This window comes from Phoenix dactylifera, chromosome 10 (genome assembly GCF_051530095.1).
Source record: "Phoenix dactylifera cultivar Ajwa chromosome 10, Ajwa_hap1_PhDact_Kaust_v1.1, whole genome shotgun sequence".
NCBI classification, from domain to species: domain Eukaryota; kingdom Viridiplantae; phylum Streptophyta; class Magnoliopsida; order Arecales; family Arecaceae; genus Phoenix; species Phoenix dactylifera.
Window position 1 is genome coordinate 9,867,623 of NC_143199.1, and position 21,357 is coordinate 9,888,979.

General features: G+C 44.1%; 1 protein-coding gene across 5 annotated transcripts in view; it reads right to left on the reverse strand.

The window, feature by feature from the left end:
• Positions 1-4,810: 4,810 nt before the first annotated feature.
• The window catches only part of LOC113461687 (uncharacterized), a 66,587-nt gene continuing 50,040 nt past the window's right edge, over positions 4,811-21,357 (reverse strand). For 4 of the 5 annotated variants that reach the window (XM_089925679.1, XM_039120963.3, XM_089925680.1 and 1 more), the window contains 3 exons: positions 5,502-5,612; positions 5,305-5,395; positions 4,811-5,072 (listed from right to left, as the gene is read on the reverse strand). In XM_089925679.1, the coding sequence (XP_089781805.1) occupies positions 4,963-5,072; positions 5,305-5,395; positions 5,502-5,612 (312 nt within the window). In that variant the 3' untranslated portion in view covers positions 4,811-4,962. The remainder of the gene's footprint in view (positions 5,073-5,304; positions 5,396-5,501; positions 5,613-21,357) is intronic. The other variant, XM_089925682.1, reaches the window with a different exon arrangement.

Consider the following 21,357-nt stretch of genomic DNA (forward strand, 5'->3'; position numbering starts at 1 on the left):
ACCATACTTGCCCCTCATAAGGGCACTCCACGGGCTGTCTAGTTCTAGAATATACCTGGCTGCATGTCTCGCCGCCAGGATCTCTCTTCTCACTTCCAAAAAGTGCACACCCAACCCACCAAACCTGACCAGCTGACAAATTACCTCCCATGCCACCAAGTGGATGCCACCTCTGCCCTCCCTCCTGCCTAGATGGAGTTTGCTCCAAAGACCTCAAAGGTGCCAACGACATGATGGTGTTCGATAGCAGGTATACCGGAATCGAGTTGAGGACCGCCCACACCAATGTCACCCTGCCTATCATAGAGAGAGCATCCATCTGCCACCCCTCAAGCCTGTGTCTAATGCTCTGCTCAATAGAGGAGCAGTCCTTGCATCGAAGGCGGCGACTAGTGATAGATACCTCCAAATATTTTAGTGTACCCTCCTGCTCGCCCACTTCCAAAATCTGCTTAATGTAGGTCTTCACCTGAGACTTGGTCCATGGAATAAAACAAATAGCTGACTTGGCCAGATTGACCCGTTGGCCGGAGGCTGCACAATAATCCTCGAAGATCCTCTGAATGACCAATATCGTCTGCCTTGTCACCGGAGCTAGAAGCAAACAATCATCTGCAAATAGCAGATGCGAGATCTGAATGAAATTTTGGCCCCGGCCTATAGGCCTGTAGAACCTGGGTCTCGGTAGCCCGCCGAAGGGCTCTAGACAGCAAATCCACGCACATGATGAAATGTAGTGGAGATAGCGGGCATCCCTAGCATAGCCCTACCAAAGACACAAAAAACTGCGTAGGCGTGCCTGTGTCGTTCACTATGATGGCGAAGGAAGGAGTCCTGATTCACCCCATCACCCAATCAATCCACCTCTCATGAAATCCAAAGCTCACTAGTGATGGCCTCAGGAAGCCCCAGCTCATCCTATCATAGGCCCTCTTCATATCTAGCTTGATCCCCATCAAGTTACTCTGACTCGAGGCTCTCCGGAGATCAAACATGAACTCCTGAGCAATAAGAACATTGTCAATGATGATCCGACCTCCCACAAAGGCTCTCTACTCCAAACTAATAATCCTCGACAAAATGCTCCTCAATCTGGCCACCAGGATCTTCGTCATAGGCTTGTACAAGGTGGTGCAAAGACTGATCGGATGGTAGTAGCCCGACTCCGTGGTATTTGATTTCTTTAGGATCAAGGTAACGAAGGTCCTCTTCCAATCCTCAGGCATCACCGTTGTGCTGAAGAACTGCTAGATGGCCTCTACTACATCCTGTCTAACCACAACCTAATATCTCTTGAAAAATGTTGAGGAAAAATCATCTGGTCCTGGGGCCTTGTCCTCAACTGAAAACCAAAATGCCTCTAGATTTCCTCCGTTGACACCAGCCTGACCAGGGCAGCATTGTGACCGATGGCACCGGCATCATGGGCGGGCTCTTACTGCCAACCTAATTCGTCCATCTGGACCTGCAGAACTGCTCCAGCACCCATCTAATGTCATCTGGCTCCTCCGTCTTCTAACCATCCGACCCTCTGATGGCTCTAATTTTGTTCCTCTACCTTCGAATAATCACCGTCTAGTGGAAAAATCTAGTGTTCTAGTCTTTCTCCAAGATCCACTGAATCTACGACTTCTGCCTCCATAGGATCTCTTGTTGTCGAAGGAGCGAGTCATAAAGGGATAAATGAGTTCTGAGCTCCCCCAGCTCCTCTGCCGTCAAGCCCCCTCTCTACTCCTCTTGAGATTGTAGTTTTGCAATTGTAGCTTCAACCTCCTATAGCCTGCTGAAAATGTTCCCTACCTCTAACCGATTCCACCACCGCAACAGCCACTTGGTCATTTCCAATTTGCGGGACACCCTACACAAAACATCCCCCCTCATCGGCACACACCATGCCTCCCGAATAATCTCCCACGACCGGAGGCAACATATCAAAAACTTCTTATATCTAAAAGGACACTGGTAAAGTAAGGAGTGTGATGTATTGACCAGGATTGAGCAGTGGTCTAATGCAATCCGAAGCAGATGGCTTATGTTGTAGTCCATGTGATCTTGAACCCATCCAGCAGTGGCAAACGCTCTTTCCAGTCTCTCCCAAACTCTAGCATGTCTCTATCTGTTGTTGCACCAAGTTAATCTAGGACCAATGTACCCCAAATCGACCATTCCATTAGCCATGATGAAGTCTTGGAACTTTCTAACCTCCCTCTTGTTGGTGAAGGCCCTTCCCCCCAGCTTCTCTTGCGAGCTATCGATGCAGTTGAACTTTCTTGCCACAACCATGGGATGTTCCTGTTGGATCAGCTTGGTTGTCTCCTCCCACAGGACCCTCTTGTTCCTAAAGTCCATGCTGGCATACACTGCAGCTAGAACCCATGGAGTGCCATTTTCTTTAGATATCACCATGACTATTTGTTGGTTGCATACATTGAATATGTCAAGGTTAAAACTCCCTTGTCTCCAAGTTGCAACGATACCGCCTGACAACCCTTAGATTTCTACTACATAGAACCCCCAAGATCTCGGTAAAACATGCATGGCTTCCTGAAGACTCCCCCTACCCAGCTCAACTCCTCCGAAGCATCCACTCCGGCCGAGGCCTTCTTTGTTGGTGTTGGGGCCGCCTCCCCAGCCACCAAAGGAGGCGCCGTCACCGGAGGCCCCTGCGACGGGCTGCTCCTCACCACTCTCGGAGCTACCCCCTCGCCTTCATCGCTAGCCCGGGACAACCGAGCGAGCACCATCCTAGAGGGAGAAGGGCTACGGTCCCTCGTGCTGCTGTGGTCACCTCGCCACCTCCAACTCCCCTCCACCGAAGAAGAAGATGAGGATGCCTCAGGCCTCTAGCAGCCCAACCCAGCCTTCTCCAGCCTAGTTCCCACGCATACCCTGGGTGGGCTTCTAGCCCTCTTCAACAAGCCTAGGCCCAAAGCCAGCTCTGTCCTCGGCATTTCCAACTAGGCTTCCTCCGCCCGATCCAGCCGACCACCACGGTGGGCTTGGCCCACCATGCAGCCCAACCCGAAGCTTGACTCGGTGCCCAGTCGGAGTTGACCCGCCTTCGCCCCAATTGCTCCTGAAGCTCCCAAGTCGCCGACTGAGCCATCCCTCCCCGGCGATCTCCTTCGAGTGACTTTGGCTGGCTTCTGCCAGCCCTCCAGATCCAGCGGAGACTCCAGTAAGTTCTGCCTTACCCCATATGCACTCGGCCCCAACTACGTGGAAGTCGGCCCTGCTGCAGACTCGGCCGGCATCCCGGTGGTCCTCCTCGGCAAACTCCACTCCTTGGCATCCTTGGGCAACCAGATACTGTTGGTGGCTAACCACGGTCCTAAGATTGGGTGGCTACCCTCCCAAGTCCCCTCCCTGGCTGGCTATCCCGAGGCCTCCAAGGCAGCCTCCATCACCATGGGCTCTGGTGTTGTCCGAACCCCCACTCCCTCCGCCCCAGCCGGTGTCGGGGAAGTGAAGCGGCAAGCGCCCTCCCCATGGCTGATCTAGGCGAACTTATAGCAAAAAGCTGGCAGGTTTTCATGGATGAAAGGCTGCCAAAATTCCTCCGCTAGCCCCTTAATGAAGACTTCGGGCCTGATAGGGGATCTAGCATCTAGCTCCATCTTCACCCTCGCGTAGCCTAATTTTCGGAGTTGATCGGTGAAGCCATCAATCGTGATTGGCCAACCCATTGTAGCTGCAATCTCCAAGACTCCTCCAAGTACTCGAGCAAGAGCCATGGGAGTCGAAGCCATGCCGCCACCCAGTTCACCTCTTTGAGCCGAAGGACGAAGTCTGGCTGCCACCTCTCCATGTCGAGAAGCTCGCCAGCAACCAACCATGGCCCGTTCACTGCTGCTTCCTAGTCCGCCTCACACTTGAAGTGGAGGGTGTGGTACTACTCTGCCATCGGGAAGGCCTCGACCTGATAGTCGAGCTTCCCCTTCAGGCGCATCTCTCAGGTGACCCCCTCCGCTGAGGCTTGCCTCCTTAAGCTTTGCAGAACCACTGCCACGAACATCCAAGCTTCCCTAGCCTTTGCCACTCTCTTCGAGAGCAGCTCAGGGATAGGGACTTTAGTGAAGTGCCTCTGTAGAGCCACCAGTTCCTTGTCCAAGATCTGGAGATTGGTCCATGCCGCCTGCCAAGAAGACCCCTTCGCCACCTCCGCCCACAATGGGTTGGTCACAGTCACCCCCGAGGATGGTCGCTCCTCGCCAATCTTTGATCCTATGGTCATTTCCTTCATCTTTCCCGGCCTGCGATCACGCATTCTCCTTACCCACCAACTGTTTGAAAGAAGTCCTCACACGTCGCACGAAATTAGAGCATTCGCACTGAAGCATCCTCATGCAGAAATAATCCAGTAAGCTTTTCACTCTTATGTAAGTCTTTTATTAACCATACCACAGAGACTCGCCCCAGTTATGCCCTTAATCAGATGGTCTGTAGTGGATTACTCTGTTATTCTATTATAATAAATAAGTACACAAGTGAAAAAGGATGTAAAGTAGGATTCGAACTCCTTAAGCAGATAGAAGTTCCAACGATGAATAGCCTCTAAGAAACTACTAAAAGGGAGCTACAGTCCACATCCATTTATGAAGATACCTCATGTCCAGCCTCAAAAAGAAGCTGTGATTAACCCCAATGTAAAACAAACAAATAAGAAGCAACAACTACAAGGAAATCATTCACCAAATAAAAATATCAAGAGATAAAATTAATGTCAAACTTCCTGACAGTTGCTAAAGGTATTGAGCTGAATTTATTGTCCAAGCAGTGAAAAAGGAGGGGCAGCATACCTTGGAGGCAGTTGCAGCACAAAATTTTCGGCAACTGAATTTTTTCATTAATTATTAATGTTGTGTCATGTAGTGAACACCTTATGAAATACCTATCAGTGGCCAATCACCTTTTCAGGAAATGAAATATGTCAGGCAATGTCTAATAAAAGCTCAAGCTACATTAAAATGATTTAGCTCCTTCAACTGTATTTGTGAAACTTTCAGCTGTACTCATCCATTCACTTAGGATTGAATTAACTTCCGCTGGCAGCTCATCATGCGGGCAATGACCTGAAAGAACATCAACAGCATGAACAATGAATAAGGTGACAAGGAGCAAATGTGCCAAGACCCATGCATATATATCTTGACCTCCAATGATGTTTCAGCTTTTTAAAATCATATTCCAGTGCAGTGCATCAGATGGACCATCAACCATATGCACTGAATAAAATGCATAACATGTACAAGAACTAAACAATAATAGCATTATATTTTACATCAGAAAGCCTGAATCAGTTACCTGCATCCAGTTCACTGATTGTGACCCTGATGCAATGCTCTCTGAGCATGGACAAGAATAACTTGGATTTGGAGAGTGGATCTCGCATTCCCTGGTTTATCAAGAAAAGAAACGAGCTTTAGATGAAGCAATCATAATTAGCTGATCAATTGATCAACTGCCAGCTTGACTAAACTAAATCTTAGTAATGCACTTACTTGTATAATTAAGATTTTTCCACCAAAGGAGTCAAATAAATAATTTAGAGGAATTGACAGATTAATGTTTAATATGCTCTCCAGCACTATAGGTACACCAGGATCGTATGACTGAGATACTTGTCAAGGAAGGTGTATAGCATTAGGGGATCACATATTTGACACGTGCACTAAATACATTCCTAAGATTGAGAACATTGCACTCTTATGCTATGCGTAGAATCTCTAATTCTGTATTATCACAAAATTGTCAAGGAAAACAGTGGCAAGGTTGGGTCTCTCTACACATGGCACGCTATGATACTACAGTCAGCAGCATCCATCTCAACAAAAGAAAACACAAAATGTATTTCATGACCAATAAGCTAGATTACATAAAGAATCCATTTGATTATTAAATTTGCAGAAAACAACCACATTTTTTTTTCTGTAGGAACATCTAGATTTGAATTTTACTGGACCAGTAGACCCTTCCTTTTAAAATACTTATAGGTATGGTTTTAAGTGTACATCAACTTGTATAACATGTGCATCCATTAACAATTGCTTGCATTGACTAAAATAAACACGTGCCTTCATCCAAGGGCAGAGGCATGATGGTGTCGTAAAGTCCAAAATGGCTTATATCTGTGAAACAAAGGGAACCCTTTTTCAAACGTGAAAATAAAGTGAATTTTTTCTTTTTCAAAAACCTTTTCAATAGTGCCAGTTTGACCTTCCATATCTTGCTCCAACATTATCCATGCTTGTTATGCACAAAAACATAAATTCATTTAGAGTCACAACAAGGAGGAAATTTTCTTAAAAATGGATTTCCATTCCACAGTCTAGTTTGGAGATTACAATAATGAAAAAATGGAATTGAGTTCTATTAAAAGAAATGGACGAAATAAAATTTTGTCCAAATTCAGACAAAACAGAAAAAGGCCATGTTTTCATACTTAGGAGGAACTATTCTATAAAAAAAACTAGTAGAAGAATGTAGTTGCACAGAGGTCATACTATTTTGTGCAGTGCTTTACATTGTATCTTACTATGGGTTGTATCTGGTATTCTCACCATGACGACAACCTTTTACATTTGTATGTTTTGACTATGCACAAAAGCCTCCACCAAGGTTCATGCTATAGCTTGTGTTACCTGGGCACTTGCATCCAGCTCAAAGAATTTGTCTCTGATACATACTGAGTCAGACACATTTAGACACCTAGATACTTATTTTATATTTGTAGCTTCAGATTGATGGTGAGTGGGAGTATTCAAATGATTTTTTGTGGCTTTAGATTGATCGAGAGTTGGAATATTCAAATGATAAATTAGACCCATCATGATGATGTTAAAAGTGGGCAATTGCTCTTTTTAGAGGAATTCGGTGTCAAGAAACTTTGCAAAATGTGATGTTTCTTGCATGATTACATCCTTAAACTAATTTTGGAGTTTGCATGAGAAATTTGCATACTGAAAGACTTCAACAAATCAAATTTTCAATCTTTTCATTTATACTAATTTAAAATAAATATAATTTTTCATTTATACTATTTTAAAAACAAAAAGATTTCAGTTAACAATATCATTTTTCCTACATGTCTCCAAATGTCCTTTCCTTATCATACTGTGTCAGACAATTATATGTGTCAGAATCCAAATTTCACATCCATGTCCATGCAACATAGGCTATAAAATCTAACCTTGCCTCTCAAGTGAACTTAATCCTAAGCCCTTTGTGACATCATCCATGGATCATTGAATATATTGAGCAAGTCATTAGCCAATCCAAACAGTTAGATGTGATAAGCATTGAATATATTGTTCAGTAACCTCTCGGAAACAGTCGACCTCCAGGGTAATGGTCTTGCTGGCGAAGGTCTTCACAAAGATCTGCATCTTGCAAGATTGGGTTGGAAACTTTTTTTTCAACCGAATGAAACTAGATACCTCGGCAAGTGATGGCGATGGCGGCCTCGGCAGCGGCGAAGGGGGGGAAGGCGAGGATTGAAGTCTTGCCTTTTCATCTTTTTGCTTGTTTTTCTTTTCGCTCGGGTAAACCGAGCATGTACTCTTTTTTTTGTTTGGCCTCCACTGAGGTAAGTGTAAAAATTTAAAACTAATGAAAGTAAAGAATTTCCCGAAGTACATGACTTCGGCTTTTGTTCTTGTTGTTTGTTTTTTTTGCTTGAGCTCAGGTCATCGCCCCGAGCTTCGATCTTTTCTTGTATCTCTTTTTGCTCGATTTCTGCCGAGGTCAATGCATGTACTAAAAGATAATGTAAGAAAATTTTCAAAATACCTGGCTTCAGCCTTTACTTGTTCATTTCTTGGCTTGAGTTCAGATCGTTGCACCGAACTCTTCCCCTTGTAGGGCTTTAGCCTGTCTTGGTCTCTTCTGTCAATCTTTCCGGAGTTCGGCTCTCAAAGAATTCCGAGTGGGCTCGGCTTAAGAAGGTCCCAAGTCAGTCCAGGGTGTCTCCATAGTTGCTCATCTCTAGACTATGGTCCTAGAGAAATTCCGAGTAGGCTCGTCTTGTTCATCTCTGAACTATGGTCCTAGAGAAATTCCGAGTGGGTTTGATTGAAGGAGGTCAAGGGTCGGCACGAGGTGCCTCCTTAGTTGATTATCTTGACTATGGTTCCAGAAAAATTTCGAGTGGGCTCAGCTTGTTCATCTCTAGACTATGGTCCCAGAGGAATCCCTGGACTATAGTCCCAAAGGAATTTCGAGTGGGCTCGGCTTGTTCATATCTGGACTATGGTCCCAAAAAAATTCCAAGTGGGCTCAGCTTGTTCATCTCTGGACTATGGTCCCAGAGGCATCTCTAGACTATGGTCCTAAAGAAATTTCGAATGGGCTCGGCTTGTTCATCTCTGGACAATGGCCCTAGAGGCATCTCTAGACTATAGTCCTAGAAGAATTCCGAGTGGGCTCGGCTTGTTCATTTTTGGACTATGGTCCTAGAAGCATCTCTGGACTATGGTCCTAAAGGAATTCCAAGTGGGCTCAACTTGAGGAGGCCCCAGGTGCCCCTAGGGTATCTCCCTTGTTGGGGCCCATGCGCCTCTGGGGTGTACCAAAATTGAATACGTCTGTCATAGTCATCCAATCTGAAAGACGCACAATAAGAGAATTTTTATTGAAAATCAGTTCGGACTACAATGAGCTTTAATGATAATAGATGCAGAGGTTGTCGGAGTTTCAAGTTCGTGGGATAGGAGCACCGTCAAGGTGCTCAAGCCTATATGTTCCTAGCCGCACTGCTTCAATCATGCGGTATGGGCCTTCCTAGTTTGGGCTCAGCTTCTCAAGTTTCCCTAGCTGTGACACTTCAGTTTTCCTTAAGACGAGGTCGCTAGGTCGAAAGAGCTTGCCTTTGATTCTGGAGTTGTAGTACCGAGTAGCTTTCCTCTAGTACATTGCTAGGCGGACTTGAGCTTGCTCTCTGGTTTCTTCCAGCAGATCGAGATTAGCCCAGAGCCGACCTAAATTCGTCTAATCGTTGGAGCTTTTTACCTAGAGTGATGGACGCCCGATCTCCAGTAGGATCATCGCCTCCATTCCAAAGGCGAGCTTGAAGGGCGTTTCTCCGGTGAAAATCCGATGTGTTGTGCGGTATGCCCATAGGACATTGTATAGCTCTTTCGGCCCACAACCCTTTTGCTCGATCGAGCCTTCCCTTTAGCCATAGCAAGATAGTCCAGTTGGTCACCTCGACTTCCCCATTGGTCTGCGGATGTGCCACTGAGGTGAACCGATGGTCGATCCCGAGCTCGGAGCAGAACTTTTTGAATCGGGCATTGTCGAATTAACGCTCGTTGTCTATGATAATTTGAGAGAACCCGAACTTGCAGAGCATGGCCTTCCGGACAGTCCCGAGCATTTGCCTCGGTGATCCGAGTCACCGGCTCAGCTTCTGCCCGCTTGGTGTAGTCCACGCCACAAAGAGGAACTTGTGCTGCCCTGTCGCCATTACGAAGGGTCCGTGGATGTCAATTTCCCACTGTGCCAATAGCCAAGAGGCACTGATCGGTGTCATCGGGACAGCTAGTCGTCATTGGATGTTTGTGTGTCGTTGACATCGATTGCACTTCTTGACGAGGTCAGCCGCATCTTTCGCTGAAGAACTTCAGCTGCTGGACCCCAAGCTTCTTGGAAAGCTCGAGCTCAGTGATGAGCGCTTCATACTCGGCCTCGTTATTTAAGGCTGAGAACTTGAACCACAGAGCATACTCTGTGATTACTCTGTCCGAGCTGGTGAGTATGAGTTCAGCCCCACTGCCCTCCGGGCCTATTGACCCATCTACATGCAGGATCCACGACCGCTCTATGGTCTTCCTTTCGGAAAGCTCGGCAGAATCTTCGTCGGCAATGGCGCACCCCACCAGAAAATCTGCTAACACCTGCGCCTTGATAGGCAGCCGAGGTCGGTACTCCAGGTCGAACTCTCCGAGCTCCACCGCCCACTTTGCTAGCTGACCTACATTTTCGGGCTTCTGCAAGATCTACTTGACTAGCTGGTCAATTAGGATTGTGACAGAATGGGCCTGAAAAGACGGCCGAAGCTTTCGAGCTGAGATGATGAGGGCATATATCTTCTCAAGCTTGGAGTATCTGGTCTCGACATTCTGCAGGATTCGGCTCGTGTAGTAGATCGGCTTCTAGCACCTTTTTTCTTCCGACACCAAGACTAAACTCGCAGCAGAAGGAGAAACGGCCAGATACAAGTAGAGGATTCTCCAACCTGTGGTTTTGTAAGGGACGATGAGCTAAGGTACTCCTTCAATTGGTCGAAGGCCTCTCGACACTCCTCGATCCAATGAAAGTTTTTCGGGTGCTTCAAGGCCTTGAAGAATGAGAGGGAGCGCTCTACCGATTTGGAGACGAATATCGCAAATGCGGCAATCCATCCAATCAGGCGTTGGACTTCTTTTACATTCCTTGGCGGATGCATCTCTTGCACTGCTCGGATCTTCTCGGAATTTGCCTTAATGCCTCGCTGCATCACCATAGATCCTAGAAATTTTTTTGTGGTGACCCCACAAACGCACTTCGTCAGGTTGAACTTCATTTGGTACCTTCTGAGGGTCGCAAAAGAATCCTCCAGGTTAACGATGTGCTGCTCCACTGCTCGACTTTTCACGAGCATATCGTCCACGTACACCTTTATATTTCGGCCAATCTGCTCCTTGAAGATTTTGTTGACAAAGCACTGGTAAGTGGCCCTTTATTCTTTAAGCCAAAGGGCATTACCTTGTAATAGTAGAGGACTTTGTCAGTAAGAAAGGCTATCTTCTTCTCATTCTCGGGCGCCATCGGGATTTGGTTGTACCCAAAGAAAGCATTCATGAAGGTCTTTTAGGTAGGCCATATTCAGATCGGTGTAATCGATGCAGACTCACCACTTTTCATTAGATTTTCTGACAAGTACATTGGCTAGCCAGTCAGGGCAGCTTGCCTCATGAACAAAGCCGGCCTCCAAAAGCTTGTCAATCTCCTAGTTTATGATTTGCTGCCTTTCCGCGGCAAAGTCCTTTTCTTCTGCCGCACAGGTCGGTGAGTCGGGTCCACATTGAGCTCGTGAGCCATCACCTCAGGGCTTATGCCTAGCACGTCAGCAGCCGACCAGGCGCAGACATACGTGTTTGTGCGGAGAAAGTTGATCACTTCAGCTCGGTTTTCTTCACTTAGCCTGGACCTGATCTAGACAGTTCGGTCTGGCTCATCTTTTCGAAAAGGGACCTGCGCCAACTCTTCGGCCATTATCCTCATTGCTCCTTCAGCTTGTCCCTTGTGTCCAGCCTCTCGATCAGTAGGATTTCTACCGGCTTCTTTCCTTTGAGGGTGGCCATGTAGCATTGACGAACCATTGCTTGGTCACCTCGAATTTCTACCTCTGCTCCTCATGGAGAATCGCATGAGCAGATGGTAGGTGGATACCACATCTCAAAAAGTGTTCAGACAAGATCAGCCCAAGATTGCATTGCAGGCTGAGGGCACTCAAACCACAAGGAAGTCTAGCCTCAAAGTGTTACTTCGGAGTTCTTGTCCCGCAGTAACCGGTAGATTGATCACTCCTATGAGAACCGAGTTTTTCGAGAAACTGACCAGATGAGTGTTGACTCTCCAAAGTTGTTCAGCATACAATCTCCCATTATCAATAAGTACTCTCTTTGGAAAGCATCATAAAATAATACGTCGGTCGAGCTTCAATTATCAATAAGCACTCTTTACATTGTATTTTGTAATAGTAAGAAAAATAACTATGGCGTGGTCATGAGTTCGAAGTCCCCCTTGGTCGGCATTGGAGAAGGTGATGTTCTCTCCCGTGCACTCTCTTCGGGATAGCCTCAACCTTTTGAGGCTCGGCTACCTGAGGTGCCTGGGACCTCGGTAGGACCGCTGGAGATGGAGTTGATGATCCTAGTAGTTGAACAATTATCGATCAGCTCCGAGGATGGCGGATCAGAGGCCGAAGTGGGCGCTCTCCGGTCTTGCCGAGTGCACACGTACCGGTCCAGCTGCTCGCACCGAATGAGTGCCTCAATTTCATCCTTGAGCTTGATGCCATCTTCGGTGTCATGGTCGTGAACCCGGTGAAGTGGCAATACTTCTTCTGGTCTCTCTTAGTCACCAAGCCCTTCATCCGATGCGAAGGGCGCAGGTAGCCTCGACCATCAATCTCCATAAGGATATAAGTCCTCGAAGCAGTAAGAGGATTATACCTTTCAAACTTCCAAAGAGGGCTCTTGGGTCGCCGCAAGCCCCCTCTTGCCTCCTTAGGGAGATCTCCCGCCAGTAGATACGTGATGGGAGGCCATGGCCTCCTCCATATTGGCATACTTGTCCGTTGTGCCAGCATTCCGGGCTGCCCAGCACGCGGTACTCTGAAGCCGTACCGATAAAAACCAGTCCGGTTCACACCAGTACAAGGCGGTATCAAGCTTGTACCGGTGAGAATCGGTCCGATTCCCACCAGTACGCCTCCGTACCGTTCGGTTCGGCCTCTTTAGGGTCGGAACCATTTTCTACCATCGTACCGAACCGGTCTGGTACGTGCTGAACCGGCCGGTACGGGACGGTTCAGCAGACCATGCTTGGTGCAACAATAAGGTTGCCCCATTGTCACTTAAAAGTCACAGGTTTGAAACGTGGAACTTGCCACTCTACAAGTGGGGATAAGGCTACATACATCTGTCCTAGACCCTGCAATGGCAGAAGAGTCATGCACTAGGATACCCTTTATTTATTTGAAGGATGCACTAGGGAAGCTGGTGCCGATTCAAGTTTTCAGGGAATTTCCAAAGTGGATATGTTAACCTAGGTAAAAGGTTTCTACAACTGAGGTACGAATACATGGTAAAACACCTCACTAGTACTATATAGGCACTAAAAGATGTATAATGTGTCTACAAAATCATACTGTACTAAAAAGGTACTAGTATGGGCACTAGTACTAGTAATTGAACCTTTGACTTCTAATGCATCAACATCAGGATTTTAAGGGGATGAATTAACAAATCAATGGCGCACTGCCCACAGCGCGCCGCGGACTTCTAATGCATCAACATCAGGATTTTAAGGGGATGAATTGCCAAATCAATGGCACACTACCCACAGCGCGCGGGCGGCGCGCTGTGGCAAACCAATGCGAACCAGAAAACCGGTGCAAACCGACCCGCGTGCTTTAGCAAACCAATGCGAACCGGAAAACCGGTGCGAACCGGTCGGTTCGTACCAATTCCAACCTATACCAGACAGAACCGTCCGGTTCCATCCGGTACGCATCTAGTATCGGCCGGTTTAGGTCAGTTCCGGCCCCATAAGAGCCGGATCCATTTTTTAATGCCGAACCGGACCGGTCAGCGCTGGTACCGGTTTGGTACAGGCTGAACCGGCCGGTACAGGTCAGTTCAGCATTTCTTGCATCCCTCTCTACCAATGTCTTGACATTGCTCTTTAACTAGCTTGTTAAGGAGACTTATCTATTGTTGAATTGATCGAAAACCTATAATCATGCTTTTTTCCCCCAAATCTTAAATGCTCTTGATAACCATCGACTAACTCATTGAATGCTTCTACTTTTCTGACATGATCTTTCATGGGTATTGTCAGAATTCGACCATCTAATTAGATACCACTTCTAAGATGCCAAGATGCAACAACAATTATTCAATGCTTTTGTCATCACTGTTATCATGTCTACTATGCCCTAGCCTCTTGCTTTTATGACCACCACTCCTCCCTTTAAGACCCTTATCATGTACCTAGCTTAGTTGAAACCCTCATATGTGCAACCATTATTACCATAAGCAATCCTACCATACATATCTCAAGCAACTCTAAGCCCTAAATGCTTGAGGTTCCGCCCTTTTTCCCATTAACATATCCTTGCTATTGCCACTTCAAGTCTATATGCTATTGATGGTTATTCCATTGTCTCCAACAAACTATCTGATAAGTGCTAAATAATGCACAAATTAATATCTTATTCATAGCACTTATTATTATTTTAATTCACATATTTTGTAAATTCAACTAAAAAAATGTGTTACCTTCATCACTGCATTTTAATAAATTATTAAAAGTAATTCGAGTTTTACTTATTTATTTACTGATTGAGCTTAATGTATGCAGGTCAAATCAAGCTTAATTAGGTAAAGCCTAAACTAACACTGCATCATTTCATAATTTTACATCCTCCAGAGTCGACTCCAAGAACTCTTCTCCAGAACCCAGTGCTTCCCATTAATTCCTGACTCTTCACAAGTTCATCTAAATTTCTTCCCACTCGTTCCAACTCTTTTTTCACATGATTCAATTCTCCTATTTTAATCTCAAAAACAATAAAATCCCTTCAATTATTTGTCTCTCAGATCTCAAAGCATACCATCATATTTGCACGAATCCCAAAGCAACCAATTTCCCTCCAAATCTCCGCGTCAACATTTCAATGTCCCAGCCATTATTTCGGATCAACCCCATCCGGATTTTCCACCAAATCCAACTCTCCTTGCTTCAGCGGAACAGGACCACGTCTTCCGCAATCCAAACATCCCTCCTTAGCTTCATCTTCCCGAATCTCCTGTGCTTCCCACGTCCACATTTTCCCAACATCCTCATCCTCTCCCTCCGAGATCTTCTCAAACACCTACAGCCGGATCCCAAAGCCTCAGCCGAGATACTCTCAAACATCATCCAAGCTTTATCCGAATTCCCTGTTCCCAACCGTATGAACCGCATCCTCTTCTTTTGGCTTGATCCCATTTGTCCACGAATGAAGTCTCACACGACATTCCTCTCTCCCGAAAATCTTTTCATCCCGTTTACATGCTGCTCCACGTCCGCAGCTTCATCCTTCCGGATCACTCCACCATCCACGGATTTCTCCTGCAGCCAATCCCCTGTTTCGGAACCACTTCTTCCCAGCCGAGATATTCTCAATTTCACTCTCCCTTCCGCATTCAAAATCCCAGCAATCTCCTCACCCCAACAGATCAATCCTTCCTCCCAAACCGACCAATCCTTATCCCAACTAGATTCCCAGCTCCACACCACAGCCGAAGGATCCATCCAACCTACATCCCCTGCTTCGGATAAGTTCCAAACTCCCTCCCATTCGCAGTTGTCCAGCAAATCCTTCATCGCCCATGATGAATCCAACGCGTCCCAGCCGCGTTCAAGATCCTCTCCGCGTTGAAGAAACGCCGATTTCTTCCATCGCCCACGGACAGCAGCTCACGGATCCAAACCTGCCTTGTAATCTTCTTCCACGCGTCTGTTCACAGTATCCCGAGCTTCACGTCCAACTCCAGCAAGATCCCAGCCTTCCTTCCCCACGATTTATCCTCACGCATCTTTCGGCATCTTCTCTCAGCCGTGATCGTCATTCCCCTGCTTCACGCATCTTCTCCTTTGATCAGCATCCCAGCAGCCGGATCCAAGATTCGAACCACAGCAGTCCAGCGAATCAGGCCAAACTTCATCCCAACAGCAAAGGGTTCATCCTTATCCATGATTCGAAATAAGGAAGAGGAAAGAGAGATTGGAGCCTATAAAAGGCCAGGCGTGAAACAGAGGAAGCAACTTGGCTGGGGATCCACTCCTCTTCGGCTCTTCTCAGGTTGAGTTCCCACAAGAATAAAAGGGGAGAGAGAACTTTTGGGTATTATGGGAATAACTCCCCACGGAAATAACAAAATATATGAGGAAGGGAGTTTGATTTTTATTCAGTTCGTGTTGAGATTAGTCTGAGAGGAAAGACGAAGAAGGGAGGAACCCAGTCATGATGAAGGCCTTCTGCGTCGTTGTTGCTACCTCCGATACCATGGAAGGCTGATCTCTTCACTAGGGCTGGATGCAGCCCTAACAAAGGGATACGGATTTTATATTTTTGATTTCTATTTCCTTGAGTTGTATAAACTTTATTCTGTTCTTAATGAATATTTTATTTCATCCCATATTTAATTTCTGTGATTTTAAGTATGATGTTTATACAACTGTTTTTCATGATCACTAAGTTAATGTAAGATCATCCATGCTTAGGGAAGATGCAGTGTCCAGCCGCATTAGTTTAGGGTAGACATTTCATGCTAACTGAAGATGGATGTTCCTAAATTACTTTTGTGAAATTTTATTTGAATGCTTATAAGGCTTGTAGCCAATTTGCATGTTAATCCAAGAACGAATTAAAATATAAATAACCCTTGTTCCGATGTTAGTGGTGAATTCCTTGCCCTAGGTTCCCCCAAACTGATATCATTTTAATTGCATTTTTTTTATTAAATTTCTTAGTTTAATTTTCTTCAAAAACTTTTCCTTTTAAATATTTTTTTTTAAGAAAACAACTATACCCCAATCCCTGTGGATCGATACCCGTAATCACTATCCTACTAGATACGTGCTATTGCGTGGTCTTTAAAGTTGACTATCAATTTTTGGCGCCGTTGCCGAGGATTGCTAGCATAGTTGTTTTTCTTTTCATAAATTAAACTTTCAAAATATATATATATATATCTAAAATAAAATAAAAATATTTTCTATTTTTGTTACTTTCCTTATCTCATTCTTCGCTCTTACTAATTTTTGGTTTTTCTTTTGGTATTATTTGATCAGGAATCGAAGAGGAAATCTGGGACGATCAAAAAGGGAACTGCTGAAAAAGGAATGCTGTAGAGGTTTGCCTAAAAATAAAAAAAAATTTGCTGGAGAAATTTCCTTTGGTAACCTCTAAACCTTTCTTGTTTAAATTGATTCCCAGTTTGCTTGAAATTTTGTGGTGATTGTTTGATTTTAATTTCAGTAAAAGTGTGAATGCATGCTTGATACACATACACCAATTAATCCGCACATAGTAAGGGCAATCACCCCAACAAGATAAGAACTGGATTTCATCACCAGATTCTTGCCCAAATTAGGTGAACCAATTCGTACATAGCTATCACTTTAATTAAAATCAATTAGACGTTGGCTCCTAGGGACATTCGAGCTCAATAGGACGAAGATCACCGAAAGTTGCACCAATTTCGCTCTGTGGCTCAGTTGATGTCTAGGCAAGCTTTGTCCCAAGGGAGACAGTTCATCTGTTCGAGGCAAGTGGTTTTTAAGTGGGACCTTTGCAACGCATCGTGACCCCCCCACTTACCTGGGAGCTTACCTGGTCAACTCAGTTATTAGACCGGATTGGAGGCTTAGGTGCCCTCTTCAAACCAGTTAGGAGCTGTCTAGTGATTTTAGGGTAAACACAAGGATTTGATGTGTTTTATTTTAATGAATGCTTGACTGCACTTGATTGATCAGAAAAGTTTTAGTGTATGCTAGGGTGTCATTCCAGATCTCCTGAATTAATACCTTTTGATTCTGAAATAGAGCGTTCTATTAGGGCCCTTCGAGCCGAAATCCGCACCTATAGAACAATAGGATTTACACCACTTATCGAGATGGCTGAAGAACCCAAACTGTTAAAGGAGTACTTTACTCCTTCCATTTATACCTCTCCATCTTGTATTCGACTACCTGATACCACTGCTGCTGTACAGTATGAAATAAAGTCTAGTGTGATACAAATGCTCCCATCTTTTTATGGACTCAACAATGAAGACCCATACAAATATTTAGATGAGTTTCTTGAGATCTGCACTACTGTCAAAATTCAGAACTTCACTGATGATGCTCTGAAACTTAGGCTGTTTCCTTTTTCCCTTAAGGATAGAGCTAAGCAGTGGCTCCATTCATTAGAAGCCAATTCCATTCTCTCTTGGGCTCAAATGCAACATGAATTTTTGAAAAAATATTTTTCCATAGGAAGAACGAACCAATTTAGGCGTGCAATCACAAGCTTCTCCCAATCTAACGGTGAAGAATTTCATGAAACCTGGGAAAAATTTAGAGATTTACTCCGAAAATGTCCGCATCATCAAATACCCAAATGGCAGTTAGTGCAATGCTTTTATGACGGGTTGTCTGAACGAAATCGTCAAATGGTTGATGCTTCTTGTGGGGGAACTTTCATGCTTAAGAGTGAGCATGAGGCATGGCAGATGTTTGAAAACCTTAATGAAAATTCCCTCCACTATGCCTCCTCCGCTCGTCAAGCACCCCCGAGTTCTTAAAGAAAAGGGACCATATATGAAGTTAGCCAGTCCATAGGTCTATCTGACAAAGTAGATGCACTATCCCGCAAGTTGGACCAGCTAATGTCTAGAGAACAGCTTCCAAACTTTCCCCAAGCACAAGTCTGTGCTCTTTGTTCTAGCCCGTCTCATCCTATTCATGAATGCCCTTCCGCAGCTCAATTTCCTGAATTTGTGCAAGAACAAGTAAATGCTGCCCAAACACAATTCCGACCGGATAATGATCCATATTCTACCACTTACAACCCGGGATGGCGAAATCATCCAAACTTTTCTTGGAAGCAGCAAGCTTCGAATACTGCCCAACCCTACTCCCAAAATTTTCAAAACCCTCAGAATTTTCAAACCCCACAAAATATGCATCCCTACCGTCCCTCGACTCAATTTCAACACAATCCTCCTCCATCCCAAAGAAACACAGCCTTTGAGGAGAAAGTGTTGACCGCCCTTCAAGGTTTGGAAACTATTACACAATTGGTGCACTCTCACACGCAATCCATCGCCAAGCTAGAATCCCAAATGGGGCAACTAGCTAATGCACTGAACAAGCGAGAGGAAGGAAAGATTCCAAGCCAACCACTAAGTAATCCTAGGGGACAATACATGGCTCAAGAAAATCAACTAAATACAATTCATCATGAACAAGCCAATGCTTTGACTACCCTAAGGAGTGGACGTGTAGTAGACAATAAGATTGAGGAGGACAACAATAAGAAAGGTGAAGAAGAAGATAGAAATATGTCAAATGAAAATCTAAAACCTTCTTCTTCTTCTTCAGCTAGTCCACCTTCTGCCAAAACTCACATCCCAAAGGCCCCATTTCCTGAAGCTCTTAATTCACCCTCTCCCTTTAGCAAAAAGGGAACTTCACTAGAGGAGATGATGGAGGTTTTCAAACAAGTCAAAATCAACCTCCCGCTTCTTGATGCTATTAGACAAGTTCCCTCCTATGCTAAATTTCTCAAAGACCTTTATACCCAAAAGCGAAAATCTAGGACACATGTGCCTAAAAAGGTCTTCCTAACTGAGCAAGTGAGTTCTATTCTCCAACACAACACCCCTCCGAAATTCAAAGATCCTGGTGCTCCCACCATCTCCTGTGTCTTAGGAAATAATTTAATTGATCGAGCACTCTTAGATCTAGGAGCAAGTGTCAACCTTTTACCTTACTCAGTTTATGAGAAACTTGGGTTAGGTGAGTTAAAACCAACCTCGGTATCTCTTCAATTGGCTGATTGATCTGTAAAAATACCACGAGGAATAATTGAAGACGTCCTAGTCAAGGTAGACAAATTCTATTTTCCAGTCGATTTTATCGTCCTTGATATGGAACCTGTGCCTAATCTTAAGAAACAGATCCCTATGATTCTAGGTCGTCCCTTTTTAGCTACAGCCAATACGAGTATAAATTGTAGAACTGGGGTGATGAATATATCTTTTGGAAATATGAAGGTCAAGTTAAATATATTTCGTGCCTCTGATCAACCCGCAAAAGAAGTTGAGTGCTTCCTAATAGACAAACTGGACGATCTTGTAGAAAAAACCCTTCCCTATATTTTGGCAGATGACCCTCTGAAAACATACTTGGCCCATTTTAACTTTGATATAGACAAGGCCATAGAAGCAATCAACTCCTTGCCCAACAATCAGTCTCCCACAAATTTTCTTCCTTGGAAAACTCGACATGAGCCCGGCATGATATAATTAAGGATGATCTGCGTCTGACTGAAGACGTTAAACTTAGCGCTTGTTGGGAGGCAATCCAATTTTCGTAGGTCATTTTTGCATTTTTTTTCTTATTGCATTTTTTTCAATTTCTTAGCAGGAGTCCTCATATTACTGATGCAACTAAGGTAAAATACTTCTATCCTCCATATGCATCATATTTTCGTCCAAAATAATAATAATAATAATAATAATAATAATAATAATAAAATAATACAATATTAAAAAAAAATATTGAGGACAATGTCTGATTTAGGTTGGGGGATATGAGATTGAAAATTTAAAAAAAAAAAATCGAAATTTTTGATTTTGTGAATAAGTTTTTCGAATTTTTACTTGAAAAAAAAAACTAATTTCTATGCTTTAGTGCTGAAATGATAAACACACAAAGTATATAAAATCTAAAAAGCCTAATGACTAGTCAAGAGTAAGACAATTTGAGTTCTTTTCATTAAAAGTTCTTTTAGTGAGTTGTAAGATAATTTTACTTTGGAATTTCACAACACATATGGCCTGCACTTCTAAGGGTTAGGTTCAACATTATGTTGTTAAATCTGGTAGCAACCTTGAGTCCTGATGAATCATACCTATCTAATTCACCATAATCTTATTTTTTTTAAAAAAAAAAGAAAAAGAAAAAAGAGGTGAATTTAGTCAGGTACATCGAAAAGGGCTATCTATTGTCAAAGGTCAGCGGGCTTGTATGAGAAATCCGAGCATAGGTCCGTAGGGGAGTCTTGATGCCCAACACCTTATGCCATCTGGTGTGGGAGTGTTGACTGAATGCTCGCTACACGGAGGAATCATTACAAGAGTAAAAGTGCGTAATTTATACAAAGTAAAAAAAATAGAGAAAGAGAAAATAATATTGACCTTGAAAAAGACAATAATGTAAAAGCCGTCGTTGTAAAAATTCGAGTAAACTGGAATATTACAGATAAAGCCCATGAGGTATTAAAGTAAACATCCACAACTCTCGAAATCCTGCAAGATAGAATGATTTTGAATCAGTGATTATCAATTCTTGGAAACTACTAGTTTTAGCAGTATTTTGGAGAATCTAAAGTCTTAGCTTGTGTATGGTCCAGATATCACCGAGCACCCAAGTATAAAAAGTCTTACAACTCCCTAACGGAAACTTAACGACTTCAACTTAAGTTGCATACTGACATAGGATTTGGGCTGACTTAGTAATTAAACTTTGTGTGCTTTTGAAATTATTGGCATCAATGCATTTGAAATTAGATTTTACAAAACAATAAAATAAATTCTTTAGACAGCAGTTTGTGGGTATCTGAGCCGGAAACCCTCACGAGACAAAACTCGTCCACTAGGGCCACCTAGGGGTTTAAAGCCTTATTGCATATGGTAAATGCAATCGCGATTCCTGCGAAAGTGAGTTAGTTTTTTATTTTGCTCGAGGACTAGCAAAATGTAGGTTGGAGGGTGTGATAAGTGCTAAATAATGCACAAATTAATATCTTATTCATAGCACTTATCATTATTTTAA